This window comes from Acomys minous (assembly GCF_964271855.1).
Source record: "Acomys minous genome assembly, chromosome: 10".
Lineage (NCBI taxonomy): Eukaryota > Metazoa > Chordata > Mammalia > Rodentia > Muridae > Acomys > Acomys minous.
Window position 1 is genome coordinate 58541840 of NC_140491.1, and position 26551 is coordinate 58568390.

At 41.9% G+C, this 26551-nt stretch overlaps 1 protein-coding gene across 1 annotated transcript in view; it reads right to left on the minus strand.

The window, feature by feature from the left end:
• Nucleotides 1-26551, minus strand: part of EML6 (EMAP like 6) — a 263811-nt gene that overhangs the window by 123345 nt on the left and 113915 nt on the right. The window contains exons 3-7 of the mRNA XM_084797495.1: nucleotides 17211-17370; nucleotides 9268-9366; nucleotides 7639-7707; nucleotides 1541-1726; nucleotides 47-182 (exon numbers count right to left, since the gene is read on the minus strand). Of these exons, the coding sequence (XP_084653621.1) occupies nucleotides 47-182; nucleotides 1541-1726; nucleotides 7639-7707; nucleotides 9268-9366; nucleotides 17211-17370 (650 nt within the window). The remainder of the gene's footprint in view (nucleotides 1-46; nucleotides 183-1540; nucleotides 1727-7638; nucleotides 7708-9267; nucleotides 9367-17210; nucleotides 17371-26551) is intronic.

Here is a 26551-nt window from a genome sequence, read left to right on the forward strand (position 1 = left end):
ATGTAGCACCCTTAGAGCAGATGGTAAGTACTGATGCAAATGTTACCTTTATATCCTTGTTCCGTCTCCCTGAGATCAATTTTGGTTATTGGTTTGAAATCAGTGTCCCATAATCGTATACAACCATCTCGCCCACCAGTAGCAAAGCCCTCTTCACAAGCATACATGCTAAAGATTCCAGCCTGCCAATTAGAAGAGGTAAAACTCAATCCTGCAATCATTATAAATGCCATTATGGTTGAATCTCTATATTAAAAGGTAACAGAGCAAGACAAAATAAAAGCGGATGCTGTTTTCTGTTGAAATCTGACAGCATGTCAACATACTTCATCTCAGGTAGCTCACGGTAATTATAACTACCTCCAGGAAGCAAAGTAATTTCACTAACACATCTAACTTGATAAGACTGCTGCCGCCATTGCCCAAAATGTTAGTTATGAATGCGTTGGTTAATGCAGATATAGAATCAAATTTCTGTATATGAAAACTGAGCCTTCTAAAACAAAAACAGTGCAAAGATGTCACATTTCAGTCTAAACTCATCAAGTAAAGACACAGACTAGAGGCACACACATGTGCTACACCTTTTTACAAATGTAGAGGTGCCTGAGATGCATCTCAACAGCTCAGGAGGATATCACTCCTGACATACTGAAGAGAACAAACAGTATTGTGTCAGCATGTTGTGTGCTATGGGGTGACTCCCTTTTCATGTCTAAAATGCTTAGAATCTTTCAGTTTGGAAACTCTTTTACTTGATTTATTCAAAACTGTTACAATTACATTATATTGACAAAAGATCCTGTGTAAAGACTAAGTGATCACTGAAGCAGCTCATTTACTGAATGAAAACAAATTCTGACCTCTTAACTATTTTAAGTTGTTTGGCAATGAAGCCAAGAAGATGGTTTTCACCATAGACAACAAGGAAGGCTCTCAAGTATCTAAACTACTTCACTGAGTTGCCTAAGGTTGTCTTCGTGGTCAGAGTAATGAGGTCTGGAGATGCAGCTAATGACAGAGGACTTGCCTTGTATGTGAGGTCCTGGGTTTAGTCCCCAGCACTAAAAGGAGTAATGTGAATCAATGTGAAGGCATCATGCCATGTGGGTGCTGGGAACCACACCTAGCCTCTGTAAGTGGAACTGCTCTTAACCACTGTTAAGAGTCTCTCTAACCCTTACATTTAATTCTCTTAAACTAAAACACAAAGCTTAACAGCCTGGACCTAGTAAAGCAGGCTGTGAGGTTAACAAGATCCCAGGACATGAGCAGCCAGCCTGTAGTTTAAGATGTGATGACGTGTTCTTATATCAAACTTCTACTGAAGAATAATACTAATCAGCCAACTAATAGTTAATGTGAAGGCTGATTTAGTATGGACATTTTTTTTCAGGTAACAAAAGCAACCTGAGAAATCTTCACGAATGTTTACAACTGCTTGGTGAGGTCTCTGGTAAAGCAAAGGGCAGAGACATGGAGATGTGTAGCCATCCCTTATTCAGTGTATCATGCCCAAGCTCCATGTAGTAATACTCACACTATGTGCTCCTTGAATAGTGCGGACTAAAGTTAGCCCTTTCCAGACGTAGATGTCACCATTTAAAGCACCAGAGTATGTGATGTCTTCTTTGGCACATGCAAGGCAAAGGATAGTCTGAAGGTCTCCTGTTTTGCCAAATATCCCTCTTTTTGCAGTCAGGGCATTTCCACATAGTGTCCAAAACTAGGAAGTAATAAAATAAATATATCCCAAAACAGAGTGCTCTAAATACATTCCATTATTGATATATTTCAGAAATTTCACAGAATACACTTTTTTTAAAAGATGTATTTATTTATTATTATGTATACAGTACTCTGCCTGCATATACACCTGCAAGCCAGAAGAGGGCATCAGATCACATTATAGATGGGTGTGAGCCACCATGCGGTTGCTGGGAATTGAACTCAGGACCTCTGGAGGAGCAGTCAGTGCCCTTAACCTCTGAGCCATCTCTCCAGCCCAACACTTTATCTGAACTAAGCATGAATAAATTGTTTGTCAGTGTCAGCAGACAACCACAAAAAGTCCTATATACCTTCAGAAACATGAGAAAAACTCATAATATCTTTAAAAACTTTAATGTTTAATAGCATTACAGAAGATTACTCCATTGTTCATAGAATGGATTTGGGCCTTTTGCCAAACAAATATGAAGTTGTTTTTTGTTTTTTGTTTTAAGTTCAGAAATACAGATAAGTATAAAAAGGAAGCCAAGTGTGGCACTTGGGAGGCAGAGGCAGCAGGATCATTGCACATTGGAGGCTAGCCTTGTCTACACAGTAACTTCCAGGCTAGCCAAAGCTACATAACAAGGCCCTGCATTAAAAAATGTAATGTGTGTGTGTGTACGTTAATGTATCGCATAAAGGAAGATTGAAATTAGGAATAACTTCATGTTAATATAATAATATAACACTTAGCTATTTTAACATTTTTATACATTTCAAAAATTGCTTTATAGGCTGGTTGGTAGAGTTGGTTAGAGCATGGTGCCAATAAAAAAAAATTGCTTCCTAACTAAAGTGTTACAACTTTTTATTGTAGAATTGTTCCCAAGTGTTTCTAAATACAAGTGATACCTCCATATAGTCATATAATCACCCAGGCAACTCCATTTTATTTGTACAGATCATGTGGACAATTTGTAGGTGACAGCAGGGTCATGCCCAAGGTTATAAAGAAATGTAGTATTTTCCATTGATGCAGTTCTGCGTATATGACCTGCTATGACTTTGGTGCCACTGCACAGCCCTCATTGTCTCCAAATTCTTTCCACATCTGTTGCTTAATCTCATAATGCTTTTGAGCATAGGCTAAGATAGAGTCTATTATTATTTGCATATGGAAATGAGGGAAAGCAGGCAGAAGTGCTTTTCTAAAGACATGGATTCTAAAAGGTTAACAGAGGAGAAACCACAGAGACCTTGAGCACTGCTTTGAGCACTCCACAGCTAAGAAGGAGGGCACATGGAACGACAAGCAAGGCTTCTGTGACAACATATTCAGATTATAATCAAGAGGTAGGGTCAGTGTGAAGAGACAGGAACCAAGTTACATGACATGAAATGAACAAGAAGGATTTGGATCCATGGTGGGCAAGAAACTCCATCTCACTCAGGAGAACAAGATCAGACGACTCTAAGGGGGCAGGGATGTACGAAAAAATTCAGTGACAACCCCAATATTTTGTGCCTGAGGAGAGGAAAACTGGTGGCCCTCCCAGAGTAGGTGCTAGGAAGGGACTTGGCAGGAGGACTGCCCTGCAGACCGCAGTGACAACAAGAGAACATGTTCTACTATCTGAAATACTCTCAGATGAGCCAAGTGCGACTTGTTTCTTTGAGCAGTGTCTTTGTGAAAAGGCATTGAAGTAAGTATGAAAAGAATGAGGAAGTTTGGAAGGAAGCTAATTAGGTGAAAGATGTGGGGAACACTAACGTCTTAAGTATGAATTTTTTAGACACAAACGAGCACAGCTGCACAGACAGACCAGAGAACTTGTGTCCATGGTGACACTTCAGGCAGACAGTCCCGTTCTCATCGTGTTTTCATGTATGGGAAGATTGAATGGATAATAACTTTGACTTGAGACATGCACCTCTGGCCTGTGCTAAGTATTTCTACATGACGACTACCAAAAAATATCCATCAGTATTGTGACACTGACCGAAGGCCTCCCTGTAGAAAACTGCCCAATCAGATGGTTCTGACTCCTACATGGAGCATTTCAAACCATCAAATAATTCTCTTAAAAGGCATATATAAATGAATGCCAGGAAATGTAAGAGATTTTCCTGGGGGAGGGGGAGAATACTTAAGATTTATTTTCTCTCTTTGAGAACCATCTCATCTAGCAAACAGCAGTACAGTATGTGGGACTAACCACGCCCATTAAATGACAGGACATTGTTTATCTTCTCCAGGGTCACTGGAGATTATAATGCAAATCTGGTTGGAACAGACAAGTGCTTCAGGGTTTATCTGGCCCTATACAGTCTCCCAGGTCCCAGTCTCATCATGCTATGATGAGAGATTGCAGAAGGCTCAATATTATCCCAAATCTGTAGCTGTGTAACCAACAAAGCACACAGTGCTCATCTCAGATGACTGAATTTGCCAACAAGCCAAACAATGAAACTTATAAAACCAAGCAAGGTTTTACCCTAGCTCCAGAAATTTCACACCAAAGGTTTTCTTGAAATGCAGCCTTCTGCTCTCAACTTCTAACTGTAATCATTCCTGATTAACTCAGGGTTTAGGCAGAATCAAAAGTAAAAATAACTTATTAAAACCAATGTTAGCCAAAGAGATGCCTCAGAAGGTTAAAAAAAAAAAGTTCCCAGCACCCACACGCCCCCAGCGGGTCACAGCCACCTGTAACCCTAGTGCCAGGGGCCCAAGCACCTGCCTCGGTGGGCCTGGTACTCACATACACATAATTGAAGCGTTTAAAAAAAATCTTTAAAGAACTGATTTCTTGTAGATTTACTTTTAGGCAGAATGAATAAGGGACAGCTGTGGATACGTGCAGGTTCTTTTGCTGAGGTCCAGAAGTAAATAAGTTTAACAGGGGCTCTCAGTGCTTTCAACCATAGCTCTAGGGTTTTATCTGTCTCTCCTCTTAGAACTGATTAAAAGTTAAAGTAAAAGAAGCACAGAAGGAAACAGGAGTCTGGAGGAAACGTTCATTAAGCAGCTCATCTAGTTAGAATCCAGTCACTGTGGGCTTGGGAGAAAAGTTACGCCATAAGATGGACCATGAAATAGGTAACTTCTCATTAGTGGCCTACCCTGGGCACCAGAGGCTATGTGAAAATCCTGGAAATGGAGAAAGAAGTAAATGTTATGGTGGCCTTACTGGTTCTACCATTCAATACAACTCTTGATTAATTCTTGAAGTAGGAGCCTCCATAGCCTGAGGGCACGAGGGAGAAAGTTAGCCTTGAGGACATTATGTACCCCCTACTATAACATACGCATACGGAAGAGGAAAAGGGAAGCAACACTTATCATCTCAGAGCAACTTAGTGAGGTATAGAAGGGAAAAGTTTGAGGCCATCCATTAACTTTACCCTGAGTCAACACTCTAATGTTTAGTGATATTTTCAGGTATTTCCTAAACAAATATTTAAGAAATTTAGGGGCAAAGGTGAGGAGAGCGGATGAGTATGTGAGCATTCAAGGGAGCCAACGCCTCTTCTGGCTGGTTGTGACCTGAGTGAGGAGCCTAAGCCTGTGGATCCAGCAATGTAAGTGGTTCAAGGCTCCCCCGTGCTTTGTTCCAGGAATCATGTTTAAACTGGGGAATGAGCGGGACTAGATGAAGAGAGGCTCACAATTCTCTACAGCTACTGCTAACGGTAAGGATGCCTTTTTAATACTGTCTGTCTTGGGGGGTGGGGGTGGGGGTGGGGGTGGGGGTGGGGGTGGGGGTGGGGAGGCAGTTCATTTACCTTAAGAGCTTGGACTAGATGTGCATTCCAAACTCAGAAAGGCAAAGTCCACGTTTTCCCTCATATGTGGAACCTAGATGTAAATGTTACTGATGGGTCATAAGAGAGAAGGGGAAGGCTATGGAGGGTGGATGGAATAGTGTAATGGCACTGCATTGACATGTGACAAGAATCAGGAAAGAGCGTCTGGGGGAGGAAAAGAATCAGTAGGGCAGAGTGTTGCATGTTCTATTTACCCATTAGAATGTAGCTGGGCAGTCTCAGGGTCTCCTCACTTTGGCTGTTGGAAAGTTACTCAGCAATGAGCCTGTTCTTGTCACTTGGGAGAAACTCCAAGTTATTAAAGTACTAGATCAGAGGGGATCAACCTTTCTACAGCTATCAATAAATACTGACAAACTTCTCATCAGAAAGACTAAACATATTCCTCCACAGCCAGGCTTATGAGTGCCCCCTTCCCCACTGAATCCTTGTCAGCAATGGAATAATCCTTTTAACATATTTAATTATTTTTAAGTTTGTATTTTATAAGATTCAGCATTTTCACCAATCTATTGGCCAAAACTGTTGCTATTTTTGTTGTTTATATATGTTGTCTAATATATGGATTTGCCAGAGGTCTTTATAGTTCATGAATATACTAACATCTACGATGTCCTTTACACTTGCTAGTGTGTGATTTTCCTCGGGGGAGAGGAAATACAGGTATACTTTAATATTTATGTATCTCTGTATATCAGTATTGCCATTACAGCTTCTTTCTTCACTTATACATAGAAGAGGGCCTTTCCATGGCTTGAGAGCAGCTACACATTTGCCTATGCATTTCTTGTAGGGAAAGCGTCCTCCAAGCCTTAGATAAGTTACACTGTTTCATAGAAAGTGACCTTTTAGGCCAAGCACCACACTGCAGCAATCCAAAGGCGTCTTTCCAACCGTCTGACAGGTTTTGCTGATACCTTTAAATTTGGTAATAAAGACAAAGATGGGATACATATGTACATTAAGTAGCTGTTCTCTTGGTCTGGTTTGCTTCTGCCCCCTGGTGGGCTCTGTACAAACTGTAACTCTATAACATAGGAACCAGGCGGGGGTTGGCTGTGTAGGGAGGAGACTTTGCAAGCCTGCAGCTGCCGTAATCCACTAGCTTTCCTTATATGACCTCTCATAAGCTCCCTCTCGTTAAACCACACTTGTTCAACCATTCTCTGGTCTGGCAATGCCTTCGTGAACAGGGAGTAGCCACTTATCTTAAGTCACCCAGGAAGATACCATACTCTTCTAGATACCTATAGTTTTGTTAATTATTTCACACTTTAATTGGCTTAGAACTTACTTTTGTATATAGTATAAAGTAATATTGAATTCGTCATTCAAATAGTTTTAGGAGCCAGTGGTTAGAGGCACTACCATATCCAAAATTGTCAAACAAATTGTTTACCTCACAGCTTTAAAATTTCTTATTTATATCATTTTAACTCCTAACATGCTTTAGTAAATACACATACTTCCCCATTATTAGTTTGATCCTCGAGTTCTTGGTTATTTTCATTGTCTTATTTATCCAGATTATTTTAGATGGGGGCTATGCTTCAGAATTGCAAAACAGTGACAGTCAAGTGCCTAGCAGGCAGCTGGACAGGAGGTCCATTTAGCACCAACCTGAAGTTGCTGAATATATCTAAGATTCCATGTTTTAAAAGACCAGTATTTCTGGGCACAGTAGTGTGCACCTTTAATCCCAGCACTCGGGAGGCAGAGGCAAGAGAATCTCTGAGTTCCAGGCCAGCGTGATCTAAAAAGTGAATTCCAGGACAGCCAGGGCTACACAGAGAAACCCTGTCTCAAAAAAATTAATAAATAAAATAAAATACAGGGTCTGGAGAGATGGCTCAGCAGATAAGAGCATTGGCTGTTCTTCTAGAGGACAGGGGTTCAATTCCGAATACCCACATGGCAGCTTACACCTGTATGTAACTCCAGTTCCATGGGATCTGACACAGACACACATACAGGCAAATCACCAATACACATAAAATTAAAAAGAAAAAGAAAAAGCAAATAAAAATCACCCGTATCAACACCTATTCTTTTTCATGGAAGATACGAAAGTTAAGCACAAACAAAGAGCTACTGTACCTTTATATGCTTTACCCCACAGCTGACCATCCGATTTGGCTGATATGGATCCCAGGAAATATCAAAAATCTGTCAAGAAAGTAAATGTTCTTCAGAGACAGATGCAGTCACGAAGACCTTACCCTGAGGCCCTTGCTAATGTGGGCAGTACAGGTTGACAATGCGGGCCCTGGCTGTGAGAGCATCGGCAGAGGCAGCCTCTGCACCCTTGTGGTTTACCCACCTTCAGCCCAGGAGACAAGCAAGTAACCTGCTCACCGAGTACAACTGGCATCGTGTATTAAACTGGTCCATTTGTGAAAAACCACTTTTGACAATCGGGGTAATTTTTAAATCAAAGTTTCTGGAACTCTTCACAGTGCTGACAAAACACTTTGGTGATAGCTTCTCAATAAAAATTAGAATTATAAAACAGTACATTTTACTTAGGAGAGCTTAATGGCTATCTATAATTCAATGTGGGCAAATGCCCCGAGTGGCGGGATCATGGGTGCTAATCTGGAGCAGAGTTCTTCAGAAGATAGAGGCTGGCTGGGGGAGTGTGCCTGTGAGGAGTATGTAACGTGTTCCATGTAACGTGTTCCATGTAACGTGTTCCAGGTTTCTTGTTCTGTCTGTTTCCTGGTTGCTATGACATGGAGAGAGGCTTTTCCCTGCCAAGCCCTTCTCCTTGCTATAGGCCCAGAAGGACACAGCTGAGCACACCTGGGCGGACATCACTGAAACCGTGAGCTGAAATAAACCCTTCGCCCTTTATTCTCTTCAGGATTTGTCACGGTAACAGAAAACTGACCAACACACGTAGTCAGTCAGTTTCGGTAACATTTAAATCCCCAGGAGTAGGGCCCTCATGCCACTAGGCTGCAGAGCCTGCTGATGGGCATCATGTGTGCAGGTACAGCGAGGAACCAACAGTCCGAGGTCCCCAATCCTCTCCCAACACGAGTTCTACAGTGGTCACTTGTGGGACTCCTGACGACCTGATGCTGGAAGGGAATTTCCACCTACTGTGAGGTTCCTTTATCTTACACATGCACCATTAGAAACATTTTCAGAACTTATATTAAGCAACAAAATGACTTTGATGTTTAATTAGTGCCTCATTCTATATGGAAAATTATAGAAAAATACAAAAAGGAGAAAATAAATTAGAAAGCAAAGCAATAAATCAAACAGGTTGTTCAATTGTGTAAGACCACAGAGAAATTAGTGTCTGACCAGGCATGGGCTATGCCTATGTAATCTCTTATCTTGTGATCTATGCTACATGTATCCACCATTTCTGATCACATTAAATGCAGCATACAAATGACAAGCAGGCCATAGGTTACATAGCATTAAGAAATCACAAATAAAATATAAACACTTATAATAATATTTTGTAAACATTTTCTAACAACCATTTCCATACATTGATGAACACATCTAAACTACTATAACTTCAAATTCTGTTCTATTAGAGCCATCATTGAAAATCTGTTTTGCTCATGAAAAGCAGTAACAATAGTTACCAACTGATTATAAGTAAGTCACGCTTGCCAGTTGAACATGCAGGGGAAATTTTACATATGGCAAATTTACTTTGAAGGACAAAATGGCAATGACTCTATGGTTTCACACAGGTCTTACCCGATCAGAATGGCCAGTAGCCGAGGCCAGAAGTTTTCCCTTTCTCCAGTCCCAAATGCAGACTGTGTTTTTGGCATCCAATCCCACCGAAGCTAAACGCTTAAGGAAAGAAGAAAAGAAAAAGAAGGGAGGGAGGGAGGAAAGAAGGAACAATTTAATAGCTGAAATTATTCACACCTACTTTCAACCAGGCATGGAACCGAAACCCATGCTGATCTCCACACTAAAGGTGCCACCATAGATGTCAGGCCTACAGTAGCATACTCTTTTCACCAGAGGATCCAAATGTGCAGAGCTGTGAAGTTGCCGACAGGCCAGCAGCAGTCTTGAGAACACACCTTGAAGGCAGGGGTTAATTGTCCCATCCAGCAAGACCAGTAATTACAGGGTCTCGAGGGGAGCCATACCTGAAAGATGGGATGGGAAAGAAGAGGCGAGACCAAGTAGCATTCCTATCAAGGTCTATTTATTGAATCAAAAGCAAAAGCTTATATGGGGTGGAGGCAGGGGCTAAGCAGCAGGGGTGGGGGGCCGAGAATGCCTCCAGATGATGCCATCAGGGGAACATCCTGTGGTTCATCTCGGAACACTTCCTATCTTATCTTAGCTAACTATCTCTCGGAAAGTCCCGAGCTAACCTGCTAAATAACATCTGCACGGGGTGAAAGGAGGAAGTTAGCTAACCTGCTAAACAACATCTGCAGAGGCTGAAAGGAGGAAGTTATGCAGGGGCTGAAAGGAGGAAGTTAGCTTTGGAATGGGGCATCAGTATTTTGCCATTAGACTCTTTTAGCCTTGAATGACCCTGGGCTGGCTCCGAACAGTTAATAACCATTTAAATGTTATCGTGAGAAATCAGAATAATGACTCAGTCATCCCTGTAACCTTAGCTCCAGGAGGCAGAAGCAGAAGACTTGTAACTCCACAGCAGCCTGGGTACTTAGCGAGCTGCAGGACAGGCAAGACTACACTGTGAAATTCTGCCTTAAAAAAAAGAAACATTGACATAGGATGTAGCTCTACCTCAGGCTGGCCTAGAACTCACTCTGTAGACCAGGCTGGCCTAAAAATTCCTGACCATTCTCCTGCTCTGCCTCCTGAGTGCTGAGATTAGAGAGGTGAACCACCAGACTCGGATCCTCAAGTTCTTACTGCAAGATTTAGGGAGCTACAAATTCCATAATCTAAGTATTTTCCTCATACTGTACAAACTGAAGAGTCTGGTAAACACATACAGAAAACATCCAATAAAGGAGCCTGATAATTTCGCAAACAGTTAAAGTGCCTAGTGGATACATAATCTTAATAATAGGAGTGCGCTATCTGCTATTGAACCCCTCTGAATCCTTTGAGGTCACATCAGTTTCTTGCCCTCAAAGTTAAACTCAACTTCTATTTTTAGGCAAAATGAAAAGATTCAAAGGCAGGTGCTCATAGCACCCAAACCAAGGGTCCTTGCAGGACACCTCTCAGGAGACAGAATCTTTTACTAGAGGTCTTGGCTCAAAGTAAATAAATTTGGCTTCTTTAGCAAGATGGAAGACCCTGGAGATGTAAAATAATTTTTATTAGTTCATTGAGAGTTTTGTACATGTATTTAGATTATATCTGCTTCTCCATTCACCCACCTTTGTGTCCTTTGATTTTTTCCCCCCTACCAATCAAGACTAATGTGTGGCCATCCGCTGGAGTATGGTTGCCTTACCAGGGGCTACAGTCTTAAGGAACACAGATTCTCTCTCTCCAAAAACAGCTAACAATTGCCAACAGCAGAGAAAGAGGTAGAATGTCATGTTCAACTCTCCACTCTGGGATTCCTCTGGCTTGAGCTTGCACAGGTCTTGTGCTGTCACAACTACTGTGAGTTCATATGTGCAACTGCCCTGCTGTGTCCAGATTTCCTTGTAGTTTTCCACTGTGACCGACCCTTGCAGTCTTTTTGCCCCTCTTCTGCAATGACACTCAGGCCTGGGATGTATTAAGTATGTCCGCTTAGGGATGAGCAACCATCAGTCTCCTATTTTCCGTGTCTTGGCCAGCTGTGGATCTCTGTGCCAAGCAAATAGAAGCTTCTCTGATGAGGGTTTAGAAATGCATACATAATTGGGCATAACAATAAAATACCTTGGAAAAATTAGCCTCCCTAAATCTTAGTTTTCTCATTTGTGAAATGAGTAAAAAAAAAAATACTTTTTACCTTGTCAAACTGTGAAATAATAACAAACCAAATGATTCTAAGTATGGTAATAGAGAAATACATGGGCTTACACATCTCACTGAGAATGTTTCTGAGTGCACTAGTTACTTGTGTTGGCTGTGATGAAATACCTGACTAAAGCAACCTCAGGAAGGGAGGCTTTGTCCTGGCTCACAGTTCCAGGGAATACAGTCGATTGTGGCAGGGAAGGTAGTGGGTGGAGCAGGAGACAGATGGTCACATTACATCCAAAGTAGAAAGCAAAAAGGGCTCCTTCTCAGCTCTCTCTCCTTTCTATGTAGTCCAGGGCACTGGCCCATGGAAAAGTATGTTAGGGAGACTTGTTCCACTCAGTTAGCCAACCTAGGTAATCCCTCACAGGCACTCACAGAGGCTGATCTCTTAGGTGGTTCAAAGCTGTGTCTAGTTGACAATACTAACCATTACTACTCCACCCACCCCCCAATCAACTGACACCCAAACAAACCACTTTTCAGCCATAATCTTCTTCTCCTTGGCTGCACAGAATCCTAGAATCTATACAAATGTATTTAATTTAACATCAAAACTTCCTACCATAGTCTTTTACAATTCAAACGCTGTTAGTATGTATAAAGGCTGAATCGCTTCACTGTGAAGCACTGTACGATTTTTTAACATGCAAATGCACAGTGTAAACACTCCCATTCCAAAGGGAAGAAATAGCACAGCAATGAAAAATTGAACCAAAGAAGACTGAAGCCCAGTAGGGAAAAGACCATATCCTGAAGCTCCATGTCTGACATCTGGGGCGTGTGCTGGAACTATCTGAGTCTAAAAGGCTTGGGTAGCTCTACCACCAGCTCTGTTGCCCACAGCACACACTCTCTCTTGGGATGGCTCCACTGTGTGCCTGAACTTGTCCTCAAAAGATGCTCCATGGCTGTGACATCTCCAATATCCTGGGGTCCCCATTGTAGCTGATGCTTCAGTTTGCCTGGCCTCAGTGTTTCTCTCAAAGAAGACTTCATGACTAGATCAAACTTGCATTTTTCCATGCTTGCAAAATATTACCATGCACACAACACAGTTAAATTCTGTGCTGACTTGAGATGGGTCCTGGCTTTCTCAGACCAAAGTTGTAGCAGTCTCTGTATTCTCACTCTGGGAAAATTCTCCTAGGCATAAGGGTAGCAAAAAAATATAATCATATCACAGCCTGGATGCTATCCTGTCTTGAAATTTGCTCCACTAAACAAATTACTCATTACTTTAGTATTCAGCTTCACTCAAGGTCATTGCTAGAGTGTCATAAAAATGGCCTATAATCCAGTTCCCAATAGAATTTCCATTTCTATCTGAAGGCCCATGAGCCAAACCTCCACTGTCCATGCTTATCTTGGGCCCCAAGCTCCATCCATAAGGACATACTAAGTTCTGCAGGCAATACTCAATGGTTTTTCTGGTAGAAAGTTCCAGACTCTTCTATATTCCTCCCACAAATTAGTTCCAACGATGATCAGGCTCATCCCAGCAATGGCTTTGCTTCTTAGAACCAGTTTTCTGCATTTGTTACTTGTCTCTCTGCCTTGACAAGCTACATGACAAAAGCAACTTAAGGAAGGGTTTATTTTGGCTCAGCATTCCAGGGGATGCAGTCCTTCGGGCATGGAGGGACTCAGCTCACGCTCTCCTTTTATTCAGTCCAGGATCCCAGCCTATGAATGGTGCCACCCACAGTGAAGGTTGTTTCAACCTACTTTAGAATATCCCTTGAAGCACGCTGAGACTTGTCTCCTAGGTGATCCTAGGTCCTGCCAAGCCAACAGCATCAACCATTTCAGCAAGAAAGTGCATGTCTAACTATATATTCATATGGTATGTATGGAAGTCAGAGTCTCATATGGCTTAATGCACATATATTGCTATAAAGGGATTATTCTAGTTTCTTCACTAAAAATAGTTCCATTAAGCCGGGCATGGTAGTGCACAATTTTAATCCCAGCACTCAGAAGGCAGAGGCAGGAGGGTCTCTGTGAGTTCGAGGCCAGCCAGCCTGGTTTACAAAAAGACTTCCAGGACATCCAGAGAAACCCTATCTAAAAAAAAAATGTTCTATTAGAAATATTTTATATAAAAAGCATATTTTGAGGTTTTAGAATACTTCCTTAATAAACATAGTTGCTATAAATTTTAATTGAGAGAGTTGTAGCAATAGACATTATAAGATGGGGCTGGAGAGACAGCTCAGTGCCTGAAAGCACTGGCTCCAATTCCTAACAGCTGATAATTGTCTGTGACTCCAGTTCCAGGGGATTTGACATGCTAACAACAGATATACATGCCGGCAAAACACTAATGTACATAAAATAAAAATAAATTAATTTTAAAAAGAAATTATAAAACATGATTTATGTGTTTATCAGTATAAGAAAATTAGAATGAGTGAGTTTAATTCAGTTTATTTTTAATGGAAAAAATCAGTTAACAAACATTAGCAATGACACTCAGTTATTCTTGAGTTAAAAAAAAGCCAAAAGAAATCTGTTTTGTTCATTTACAGTGACAGGCCCCACAGCTACCTGGAAAAGTATTTCTATTGCCTTTGTCAATTATGAGGTAATGAGGAATTTGTCATTTTCTCGGTATTATTGGATTTCAGTGAACTCTGCCCAGAGAATACAGCAGACCTGAAGAAATAAGCATCAGGAAGCTGTAAAATCAATCACAGCAAACAGCTTACCCTTCTGAATTGACAGTTAAAAACCACACAGTCCACCCAGCTGTCGAAATAGAACTTCAAGAGAAATAGCTAGCACTCCAGAAGAAAATGGATGACTCAAATAAAAAACAAGATAAGTAAAATGAACAAAGAAGTCAGAGTTAAAGCTCAGTTTTCCTTTATCACAAAGCATTTTTGTGATGCTCCAAAACAAAATTTGGTATCGATATTTGCTAAAAATAGAGAAAAAAATCACAGACTATGCATATGAGTGGACACATCTGCCTACATCTGTGATACAGCCATATGCATAATAACTCATTCAGTTCAGCCATTCATATCAATTCTAATTCAAGGAAGAAAACTGAGTAATGACCAGTGCTTTCTCACAACAGTAGAAGATAATTGAAGTTAACCACTTTAAAATGCTTCAAATCCCAGGCAGAGTTGACGGCCAAACTCTGCCAAGACAGGGTAAGCAAGTCCTCAATAGTTCCTGCCTCACAAATATGTCTGTCAGATATATTGGGCCAGAAGGCTGAAGATGCTCCAGCATAATAGAGAGTTTTGGGTGACTATTCAGGTAGCAAACTGTCTCTGTCATCTTATCATTTGGAAAGCTACTAACTTGCATTCCCGGCATACTCAAGTTTTCAAGTTTATTCCTTCTCAAGTCTCTGATGGAGCTGAAGACCAGTTAGCTTAGTTTTACAATGAAGCTTAGTTGTTTAGGGGTTAAGATATTTTTAGGTCTAGATAGATGTTTTAAGTTGATAATAACAAGATGTGACGAGATTGATTTACATTCAGAATTTTAGATGCACCAAGATAGGAAAGACGTTTCTTCAAGGCTGCCAAATACAAATAGCCAAAACACTAAGAATGTAACATTTATATAATTCCTGATTGTGGCATGGTTCTTCTTGCTATAAATAGTTTATTGTATATATGTGCAGTAATATAAATGTGTATGTTAAAAAATAAAATAAATTTTAAAAAGCACTTCAAATCAGGTCAACTCATCTTCATCCAGTGGTTTTTTCCTACTCTTACTTTGGTTGAGTAATCTCACTGGTTTTTCTATGACACTGACTTAAAAATCAACACTGAAATTAGCTAAACACTGACTTAATAAATTAATTAATACACAGAGGGTTAAAGAGACAGCAGAGGGGACACAACATTGAGACATGATGAAGGCAAGAGAGAAAAGCTGTTTGTGGGAAAGATTAAGCTTTGTCACAGGTGGAAGCAATCTTGGCAGGCTTTACCCTTGGGGCACCCCATGAATACCTTGGAACAGACTGAGTGGAGCCATCCTGGGCCGGAATTCAGGAAGCAGACCTGGGAACCCCACCTGGACTATTGTTTTTCTAATTGACCCTCAAGGGGAGAAGGAGACCCCTTCCCACGTGACTCAGGCAGGTGGGGAGGAGAGAACAACAGGTTCAGACCGGGCTTGAGCACTTGTGGAGCAGCAAGCAAGCTGGACCAGCACGCGGGCCAGAGAGACACCTAAGGACCCGTCCCATGGAACGGATACCGGAAGGTTCACTCTTTTGTCCCTTTAACCTTTTTTCCTTTTTGTGTAAGCTAGTTGGGTTGTATAATAAAGTTTAATTGTTAAGAAACAGCCAACATCAGTTTTTAGCTATTTTAGCAAAACGAGAATGCAGTTGGAGCCCTTTGTGTTCTCACTCCCATTTTAAAGCTATATTAACCTCTTTTCTTTCCAGTGTTGTTGTATGTCCAAGGAAAGAGATATGACTTGTGGGTACTGGGAATATTTCATACCTCTGTGGTGTTTTCAAGGAATGAGTCTCTTCAAGAGGCAAAGCAAGCCAACAGTGAGCTTCAGATAACGACTGGATCATGAGCCAGGGCACATAGTCCACCCTGTCTAGCCTGACTATGTGGAGAGGGTGGAGAGAAAGCTGGTCAGCTGTAGGGTGCTCACCTACAATGTTACACTTCATTCGGTACTACTGTAAGGTTTGTTGCTTAAGACACTCTGACATTTTTAGCTGTGGAAATGAACTACTGAGAGACTGTGAAGATGGAGCTGGAGAGATGGCTCAGTGGCTCACAGCACTTGTTCGTGCTCGAAGACCTAGGGTTGTATCCCAGTTCCAGGGGATGTGATGTCCTCTTCTGAGCTCTAGGCATGAATGTGGTACACATATATACATGCAGACAACACAGTAATAGGCATTGTATTTATATACAATATAAATAAATAAGAATTATGGTAATACTAATTAAGACAATGTTTAAGGGCCTGGATAGATGGCTCAGAGGTTAAGAGCACTGTCTGTTCTTCCAGAGGTCCTGAGTTCAAGTCCCAGCAACCACATGGTGGCTCACAACCATCTGTGATATGATCTGATGCCCTCTTCTGGCCTGCAGGTGTTCATGTACACTGTATACATAATAATAGACAAATAATAATTTAAAAAAAGACAATGTTTAAATTATAGTATACATGGCTCAGACTTGGAATTTAAAGGACTGTGCCTGAAAATGGGGGAGGGGTGGGACACAGTTGGAATTATTATAAAGTATAAACACACAGGAATTAGAAGGGGGCTGAGGGGTGGAAAGGGTGAAGAATAAGAAGTAACGTCAAGATAGACTCAAGAAGAGTCTTTTGAATGGGTCGTTAGGAGATGATGTAAGTACCTGAGAGCAAAAGGTGCAGTGTTTGTGCAGGGCTTGAGGTCTGTGCAAATGGCTGGGTCCAGCCCTTACCGCAGATGCGATGCTAATAATGGGTGACAAGACAGGGCTGTTGAACCCTGGTGGACTTAACGTTATGAGTTCCTCCATGGAGCTACTTGGCCAGATAGTAGAGTGGGAATAGGGAAACTGAAACTAGCTTGTTGAGAAGGGTGTACCAGTACCACTAGCTTAAAAAGGGGCCAACCGGTGAGGAGTTCTAGGAGGCTGCCAAGGGGGAAACAGCGAATGTTGGTAGCTATTCATATTATAATTTTAGGTAAATCTAAGGACTCATTAAAGGAAACATAAATTGAGAAAGATACGCACCTGTCCATCTGAGTCAAAAGCCAGGCATGCAACTCCATGCGTATGGACGTCTTTAAGGATAGACACAGTGTGGACATTATAGGAATCCCATATGCATATATATGGCTCCTTCCCAACTTGGCCAGTTGCAATCAGAGTTTTATCTGGGTGTAAGGCAAGGCTGAAAAAGAAAAAGGCCTTTCATATTCTCTAATTGAACAAAAACTAATGCATATTGATTACCCATTACCCCAATTTGTTTCTGATTTTTAAATCATCAAACCAGATGATCTTAGAAGAAAGATTCTATCTGTTCCCAAAGTAATCACCTGCCTGATTATTATAAATTAAACGTTCAGCTTTGGCAAAGATAAGCCTAGTAAAACTTGGTAGAAATGTTATCAAATTTTACCTACTTAGTTATCTTGAAAATCAGTATGAGCCATGGTCATGTTCTCTAACAGCATACTGTACATGGTCCTACCACTAAGCTGACTTACAGTTACTCACTGACTTTCAAAGTATTGTTAAGCATCCAACCTAGCTCTTGACTTTACTCTTTTAAAAATGCTGCTAAGAGAACGTTCACCTTCCCATTAATTAAGTAGGCTTGCAGATGCACAGGACAGATCCTGCCCTCATTAGGATTCCAAAGCAGAGAAAGGCCCCAAGCCAGAGTACTGTTTATGTCTGTTGCTATATGTTATGCATGTGAAGCAAATTTTTCACATTTATGTAAGTCACTGTGACACCAAGGGACCTGCAGATTACTAAGACTGGGGCTTGTGGAGTAGTTTGCCTCTGCAGGTCTAGACAAACAAAACTTCATCAAACACCAAGTCACATTTCAAGGCATCTGCCTCAGTCAAGAGAGGAAGTCAAGAAAGTCAAGATGGGAAAGCTACTGTGTCCAACGGTGTCTAAAGAAGGTGCACCTTTCCCAAGACAGGTCTTTGGGATCTAAAAACAAAAAAAGGCAAAACTAAAACATGGCGCTTTACAAAGGTGGAAAACCAGCCTGTTCAACCAGCACTGAGGACTGGAGTCAGGGCGCTCCTTGGGGCTCACTGGCCAGGCACCTGAGCCAAAATAGCAAGCTTAAAGCCAAGGAAGAGAGGGGCTGGAGGGAGACAGTTTTCCACAGATGCTCTCCACCCAGACGCTCACATACACAAAATAAGTAAACGTGATGTAAAAATGAGTTTGACATCTAGCAAGTGTGTCTTTAAAACATATCTTCAGGGCCTGGTAACATGGCTCTGAGGAGAAAGGTTCTTGCCTCCCAAGCTGAAAAATTGAGTTCAATCTTAGAAACCACCAACATAGTGAAAGGAGAAAGTGATCCCCACAAGTTTTCCTCTGACCTCCACACATGGATGTGTGAACCCAGAAACATGCACAAATGAATAAGTAAGTAAATATAACATGGATATAAATGAATAGATATAAAAATAATGTTATTTAAAAATACATATCCTCAAGAATCTTTATAATGAAGTAATAAAAAGATAATGCATATGAAAGAGGATCTTCTCTTAATAAGGGGATGCCAACTACAGAGCAACAGACACACAAAGAGTAAAAACAAAATGAAATAATAATAATAATAAAAAAACAGTGCTTTCTTTCAGGAGCCCCTAAACTGGAGTGGCAGCCACTAAATACAGTAGCATGGAAAGATATAGAATTGAGCACCCAGCCTCTCGAGGCACCGGGGACTACCCGACTCCATATAAAAGGTGCGGTGTAAATGGGGATTTATTGTGAGAAGACAATTTTTAAAGTCTAACTAACCAGGGCAGAAAATGATATGCATCCAACAGGTAGGGGAAGCTGAGAAAAGACTCGAATGTCCAGGAAGTTAGGTCACAGCAGGATACAGCATGAATGCTTTCATGGTGACGAGTGGGAGGGGAGATCTGAGAGGTTTGTGATATGGGGAGAAATGGTTTTAACTCTTCCTAGATCTTAGTGGGAAACTCCTCGGGTTAGCCCCATGCTTGGAGACCTACCAGTTAGGAAGAAAATACTTTGGCTGGACTGTATGCTTAATGAGGGGAAGAGCTTTTCTTCACTCTTCTCAGCAGTTTCTGGGCTATCACTTAGCAAAGTCAGCATTATAGAAATGCTGCTGAAGAGGCTGGTAGGTGCTGCCAACAGTGCTGCTGCCATAGCGACTCTCCTCTCTCCTAAGGGAACCTGTTCCATTCAGGACTAGAAAAGAACAAGGAAGGGCAGGCATACTGCCCCTGAGTGGCTAGAGACACAACTTGCTTGCTAATGTTACAGCTTCTATTTTAAATGATTGATTGAGACAGTTGGCAGACTCCAGGAATTCTAAAGTAACTGGGATGGGGCAGGACACTTGAGTTTTCTCAGATAGTTATTTGAATGAGGAAAATTATTGAAAGAAATGGGTGTTAACAGATCTTTAAAGAGGCCATTATGGTTTAGATATGAAATACTCCCAGAGGCTTGTGGATTGAAGGATTGGGTCCCAATAGAGCAGGCTTCTGGAAGGTGACTTGTGAGGGCTTTGACTTAGCCAGTGGATTCAGCCATCAATGGGTTCAAAATTAGACAGCATTGTTGGGGAGTGGGCACCTGTTGGAAGAAGGAGGTCACGGGAGGCTTGTCTTCTTCTCTCTGGTTTTTTCTCTGCTTCCTGGCCACCATGAAATGAGCAGATTTAGTCCACAATCCCCTTTTGCCCTGACATTCTCCCTCACCACAGTCCCAGATTGATGGGGCCGAGTGAGCATAGACTGAAATATTCCAAACCAAAAGTCAAACCAGACCTTTCTCCTTTTGTTTCCTCAGCTGTTTTGTTATAGTGACAAACAAAACAAAACAAAACCAGCACAGAGACTTTCATGATAACTTATTGGTCTAAGTCACTCAGTATCACTACCAAATATCCCCATCTGCGTGTAAGGAACTTTTACTCTGAGGTTCACTGTCCCAGATGATTCTGTTACACATACATTTAAAATCTATTTTTATGTTTTTTCTTGAAACTAATTCTTTTTTTTTTTTTTTTTGTTTTTCGAGACAGGGTCTCTCTGTGTTAGCCTTGGCTATCCTGGACTCACTTTGTAGACCAGGCTGGCCTCGAACTCACAGCGATTCGCCCGCCTCTGCCTCCCGAGTGCTGGGATTAAAGGCGTGCACCACCATGCCCGGCTTTGAAACTAATTCTTACCTGCCCATTTCTTAGGTTCCTTCCTTACTGCTGAGCACCACAAAAGAGTTAGCTATTTCTCCTTTTCTAAGCCCCACATCTTTAGCCTCCTTCTTCGCCTTACATGCAACATTCTCCTCACAGACTAGAACAGGGCTGGGCAGAAAGCTCCATGGTGGAGTGATGAGTGATTGCCCAGCACGTACAAGTCTCAGGGTTCAATCCCCAGCACTAAAAACAAACAGGCAGAATAGAAGGATGAGGCATCTCTGTGGCAGAGCATTTGTCTAGTGTGCCATGAGATGCTGGATCCAATCCCTCGGCACCAAATGAACAAGTAGAGACAACAGAACAATAGAGGACAACCTACATTTACTTCATCATTTGGTATTTCCTCCCTGAAAGTCTACACCTCTCCTTGGGTAACAAATTGACAACATCCATGAATCCCCTAGAACACAGACAAGTCGTATTTATATTTATCTTAAATTGTCAGTATTAATTCAATATCACTTTGAAAGCTTCATAAAGCTTAAAAAAAAAAACTCATGAATTTCAGCAACTGGATTGTCAAGAACAAAATCTCTAACATCAGCATGCTGTTTAAGGCAGCACAATTGCTTGATGATGGTTAGGCTACCACAAGTGTCTAGTACCCCCTTTCCTCATGCCTCTGAATTTATAAACTTAAGAACTCCAAGATGAACCATTTTCAATGACTGTGGTGAACCTAGCCTCAATGGAGTCATCTACAACACGGCTCTTGTACCTATGGCTAAAGAAACATCCCAGAAGAGGGGGCAAAAAGGTTGTAAGAAACAGAGGATCGGGAAGTCTACTGGTAGAGTGTGTCTCCTAGAAATGTCTGCCTAAAGAAGACTTGAACAATAGCAATATCAATAGACATACTAAGGCAGAAGGGGAAGTTTTCATGGGGTCCAACCTCTTAACAATGAACAACAGGCAGCTCTAATGAGGGAGAACAGCCTTTACCAAGGATGAGCTCCCTAATTGCTTACCCAATACAAAAAGTCAGACCTAAAGTCATAAACATAAATCACAAAAATGGATTCTATACATTACATATATATATACATATAGCTACATATGTGTGTGTTCATGTACCTAGTGCACATACATGGGTGTGTGTGTGTCTATGTGAATATAAATCAATAATAGAGAAAAATGTCCACCAATTGAGAGGAATTTGGGTGCAGAATGTGAGAGGGACTAGAGGGAGGGATTGGATGTAGGAAAGGAAACAGGGAAAGTGGTGTAATAGATTTTAATTAAAATATTTTTAATTAAGATATTTAAAAATAGATAATAAATAATTTTAAAAGAACCAGTTTCAACAGTATATTCCATTCTAATCCCAAAATATTTCAAATGTCATTCCAGAAGCATTTTAGGCAATGGGTATATTTCTATGAGTGGATTTTCCTCATATAAAGTCAAGCCTATCCCTTTATACATCATAGTGGCTGATAGCTCAGAGTCCATAAATCTCTTTGCCATCCTAAGAAAACTTGGACCTCTTCACCAATCTTGCAAAATGTAGCAGTGGCCATATTATAATATTAAAATATTTTAAATTGACTTCTGCCATCAGGGGTGTTAATCCAAGGGAAGTCTCGTCCCACAGCCACAGAACACTCGGATGTCACTCTATTTTCCCTTCCCTGCTTGGCTCATTGCTGCTACTGTATTATACACATAGCAACAAAAAATGGATCAAGCTTTGCGAGACTGATTGTCTCCGTGTGTGTGTGTGTGTGTGTGTGTGTGTGTGTGTGTGTGTGTGTGTGTAAATTGAGTTCCCCTGGGAAATCCCCTCTTCTGTTACCATAGCAACAGAAAGCACTGCAGAGCAGGACTTCCACCAGCCTGCCAGGAGGAGGAATTGATTTGTTTCTGTCGCAGGCCAGGAGGGCAGAGCCTCTCCTCATGATGTCAGTCTTATAACATTTTCCAAATAGGTTGGGGGGGGGGGGAATGAGAATTAACAGGGTTGTGGAAAGAAAAGCTTTGCTTATGAGGTTGGACAAAGCCCCTTAGTACTAATCATTCTTGACCCTCTGATATAAAATACATTTCTTGAAAAAAACATAATTATTTAAAAATAAATAGTTTGAGTATTTGTTCTAAATTAAGCAATTAAAAAATGTTCCTGATTCTAATGTGCTTTTGAAACCTCATTTCCCTGTTACCCAGGATGCTTGCTGTTTCTCTCAGTAAATGCCACAATGCTGGCTTGTTTCCGAAATGATCTCACCAGGAAAACGTGACAGCCTTCCCCATCCCACCCCTGAACACAACCCTTAGCAAGGCTTTCCAATGAACAGACAGACAGACCAAGGTCCCTGGGCAGGAAGAAGGAAAGAGGGGAAACTGAGTCACCAAGGCCCAGTGGAGGAGCATCCACAAGGTGAAAAACAGAAAAGCAGGCTTGATTTGAACACCATGACCCTAAATTAGTCAGGCCTCAGGCAGGGAAGGGTATTCTAACTTCCGTTCCTGGAAATGTGTCTGGCATTAGGGTGCAATGCTGTCACCCACACAGTAATCTCTGTTAGCACCATGGAGAGAGGTGTCAAACCTGGTGGGCCTGGGTGAGCAAATGGGAGTGATAATCACTCAGGCAGACTATAAGAATCCACTCAGTTTTCCTGACCTGTATAAACTCACGTACTCTATAGCCCATAGTGGAGCAGACACCCACAAACTGAACTACCCCACATGTATGATAAATGCAACATCGAATGAAAATACATATGACTTCAAAATAAATATAATACACATTGAGTATTGCCATCCCGGCATGCCATGCGCACATTGGTATGGAGCTACCTTCTAGGAACACTATCATACTATATCAAGGAGCAATTAAAACTATGGCGGTTTGGGGGCCTGGGATCAGAGCGTGCAAAGGCTGAGCTGAAGCCAGATTAGGCTGGCTAGTACAGCTGTTCTCGACCTGTGAGTCTTGACCCTTTTGGGGGAGGTTCAAAGAACCTTTTCACAGAGGTCACCTAAGACCATTGGAAAACAGATATTTACAGTTATGAAGTAGCACCACGTCATGAGGAACTATTGGGGTCACAGCATTAGGAAGGTTGAGAGCCACTAGGCTAGGAGGAACTGACAGTAAAGGTTCAACAACTTTGTGAATCAGCTATTAAACAGCTACTATTAAAAAGTTCTATAATTAAATAAACCATATTTAAAACAAAAGTAATATGTTAAAACTCATACATGTCTGACGGCAGGGATACTACAGGTCGGGGTTGAGGGAACGGCAGTGCTGGAGAGTTCACACCAGTGGTGCAGGTGTGGGAGAGCTGGTGGGTTGACCAACTCAGCTACCACCCATGCCCAGATCTAGGGACCTTTGTTAGCAAGTGACTAAGGTTCTCAAATACATGTTGTTTCATCAACAATAAATGGACTACAAACTAACATTCATATTATAACTATATTTGTCAACTGTGTGTGTGTGTGTGAGAGAGAGAGAGAGTGAGAGAGAGAGAGTGTGTGTGTGTGAGAGAGAGAGAGAGTGTGTGTGTGTATGTGAGAGAGTGTGTGTGTGTGTATGTGTGAGAGAGAGAGTGCGTGTGTGTTTGTGTGTGTGTGTGAGAGAGAGAGAGAGAGAGAGAGAGTGTGTGTGTGTGTGAGAGAGAGAGAGAGAGAGAGAGAGAGAGAGAGAGAGAGAGAGTAGCTGGCATAGAACTCAGGACCTTGCACATGAGCTACAAGTCCAGTTCATGACTTTTCTGAATCATATAGTTATAAAGTATCAATTCCTTTTCAATAAACCACAGTTCAATGGTAACCACAGTGACCACAATGGCACAAGGTCAGCAATAATCAATGAAAATATTCCCTGAGAATTGATTTTCTGTAACAGCATGGTCTGGTGATTTGTATTTGATTGCTAATTATTTTGCTTCCGGAGGTCTCACATACCCCAAGTGATACTGTGTAACGCTGCTCCAGACGTATTCCTGATTGGCTTAAGAAAAGTCCTGCACACCTTGGCCAGGCAGAAGTGAGGGGCAGAGCTAAGGTTAGCAGGCTTGGCTGACAGAAGGACCACGTGAAGGAGGGAGAGAGGTACTGAGAAGAGGAGGAGAAGGAAGCGGGACCGATGGGTTCGCATGAAGTGAACAGTGTGGCTGGGAGGAATTGACTCTGAGGCATGGTGTGGAGAGAAGTAGCCCAGATGGAAAGAATATGCAAGTATTTTGGGATTGTGGATGGGAAGTCACCCAGATAGGAATGGTTAAAGCAAATGGCATGGGATGTGGGGCTGGGTGGTAACGAGGTGGCTTAGGGGGCATATATCTGCCCAGTCCCACGTGAAATAAGGCTTATCTAAAAATCTATCAGGTGTCTGTGTCTTTTATTGATTATGGTAGTGGACTAGATAATACTGATGTAATAATTATAGGCTTTAATAATAAACATTAAAAGCTATATTTCTATTTTCTATAACAATTTGCTATAGCGAATTTATAATAAACATGTATTTTGCTAGTTATAGAGTGGGTGCCGTATGTCTTATACACATCCATCTGTAAAACTTATAGTGGAAGGACAATACATGCAGTAAACTTCGAACCCCTACCCAGATCTACCCAATGGACAGGACATTCTCCACAGTTGAGTGGAGAGTGTGGTCTGACTTTCACATGAACTCTGGTGCCCCATATTTGACCATGTCCCCTGGAGGGGGAACCTGGTGGCACTCAGAGGAAGGAAAGCAGGTTACCAAGAAGAGACTTGAAACCCTATGAACATATACAGGGGGAGGATGTTCCCTCAGTCACAGTCATAGGGGAGAGGAGTAGGGGGAAAATGGGAGGGAGGGAGGAATGGGAGGATACAAGGGGTGGGCTAACCATTGAGATGTAATATGAATAAATTAATAAAATATACTTTTTAAAAACTTAGAGTGTATCCTGTGCATGCAGGTGTGTTTTCTCAGAGCACTGGCCTCTCAACAGTAGTCACTATACATAACATTTTCCTTCCACGCATGTCCTTGGCCTTTTCTCCTGAACGTCAGGGTGCACAGACATTTGATATGTAGCCAAACCAATGACAAAGATAAGGCTCTAAAGTGGTATAAAGTGAGAGTCCGCCTCCCTTCTTTATAAATCAGCATAGCTTTCATCTGAAGTTTTGAGCAAAGGCAAGTTTTGTAAAGATTGTGCTTAAGTAGATCTCAGCCTGTAGCTCGGGCTCTCTGTGGTTTAAATCACTTACTCTTAGATTAACTGTTTTAAGCTTTAGAGAGAGTATCTTATCTTCAGGTATGTCAGCTCTTTATACAACCCGAGTTACAAAACGTTTAAAGAAAAAGACAGTAACCAATGCACTGTTGAGATACAACCCAGCCCCCTGTACTTACTGGGGTCTTCATAAGTCATCTGTGAATTATTCAGCCTTCACTCTGTGCCTCAGTTTCCTTTTTATAACATGGTAATGACAGTATCTACCTCAAAGGAGGAATCCTAAGTCCTAAGCAGTGAAAAGGTGTGCCTAAAACAGCAGATAAAGTGCTACTAATCAGCTGCCATGCTAGCTGCACTGCAACCTACCCTTCATGCTAAGCCCGGGATACACACGGCAACCTACCCTTCATGCTAAGCCTGGAAAACACACTGCAACCTACCCTTCATGCTAAGCCTGGGATACACACTGCAACCTACCCTTCATGCTAAGCCCGGGAAACACACCGCAACCTACCCTTCATGCTAAGCCCGGGAAACACATCGCAACCTACCCTTCATGCTAAGCCTGGGATACACACCGCAACCTACCCTTCATGCTAAGCCCGGGAAACACACCGCAACCTACCCTTCATGCGAAGCCCGGGATACACACCGCAACCTACCCTTCATGCGAAGCCCGGGAAACACACCGCAACCTACCCTTCATGCGAAGCCCGGGATACACACCGCAACCTACCCTTCATGCGAAGCCCGGGATACACACCGCAACCTACCCTTCATGCTAAGCCCGGGATACACACCGCAACCTACCCTTCATGCTAAGCCCGGGATACACACCGCAACCTACCCTTCATGCTAAGCCCGAGATACACACCGCAACCTACCCTTCATGCTAAGCCTGGGATACACACCGCAACCTACCCTTCATGCTAAGCCTAGAAAAC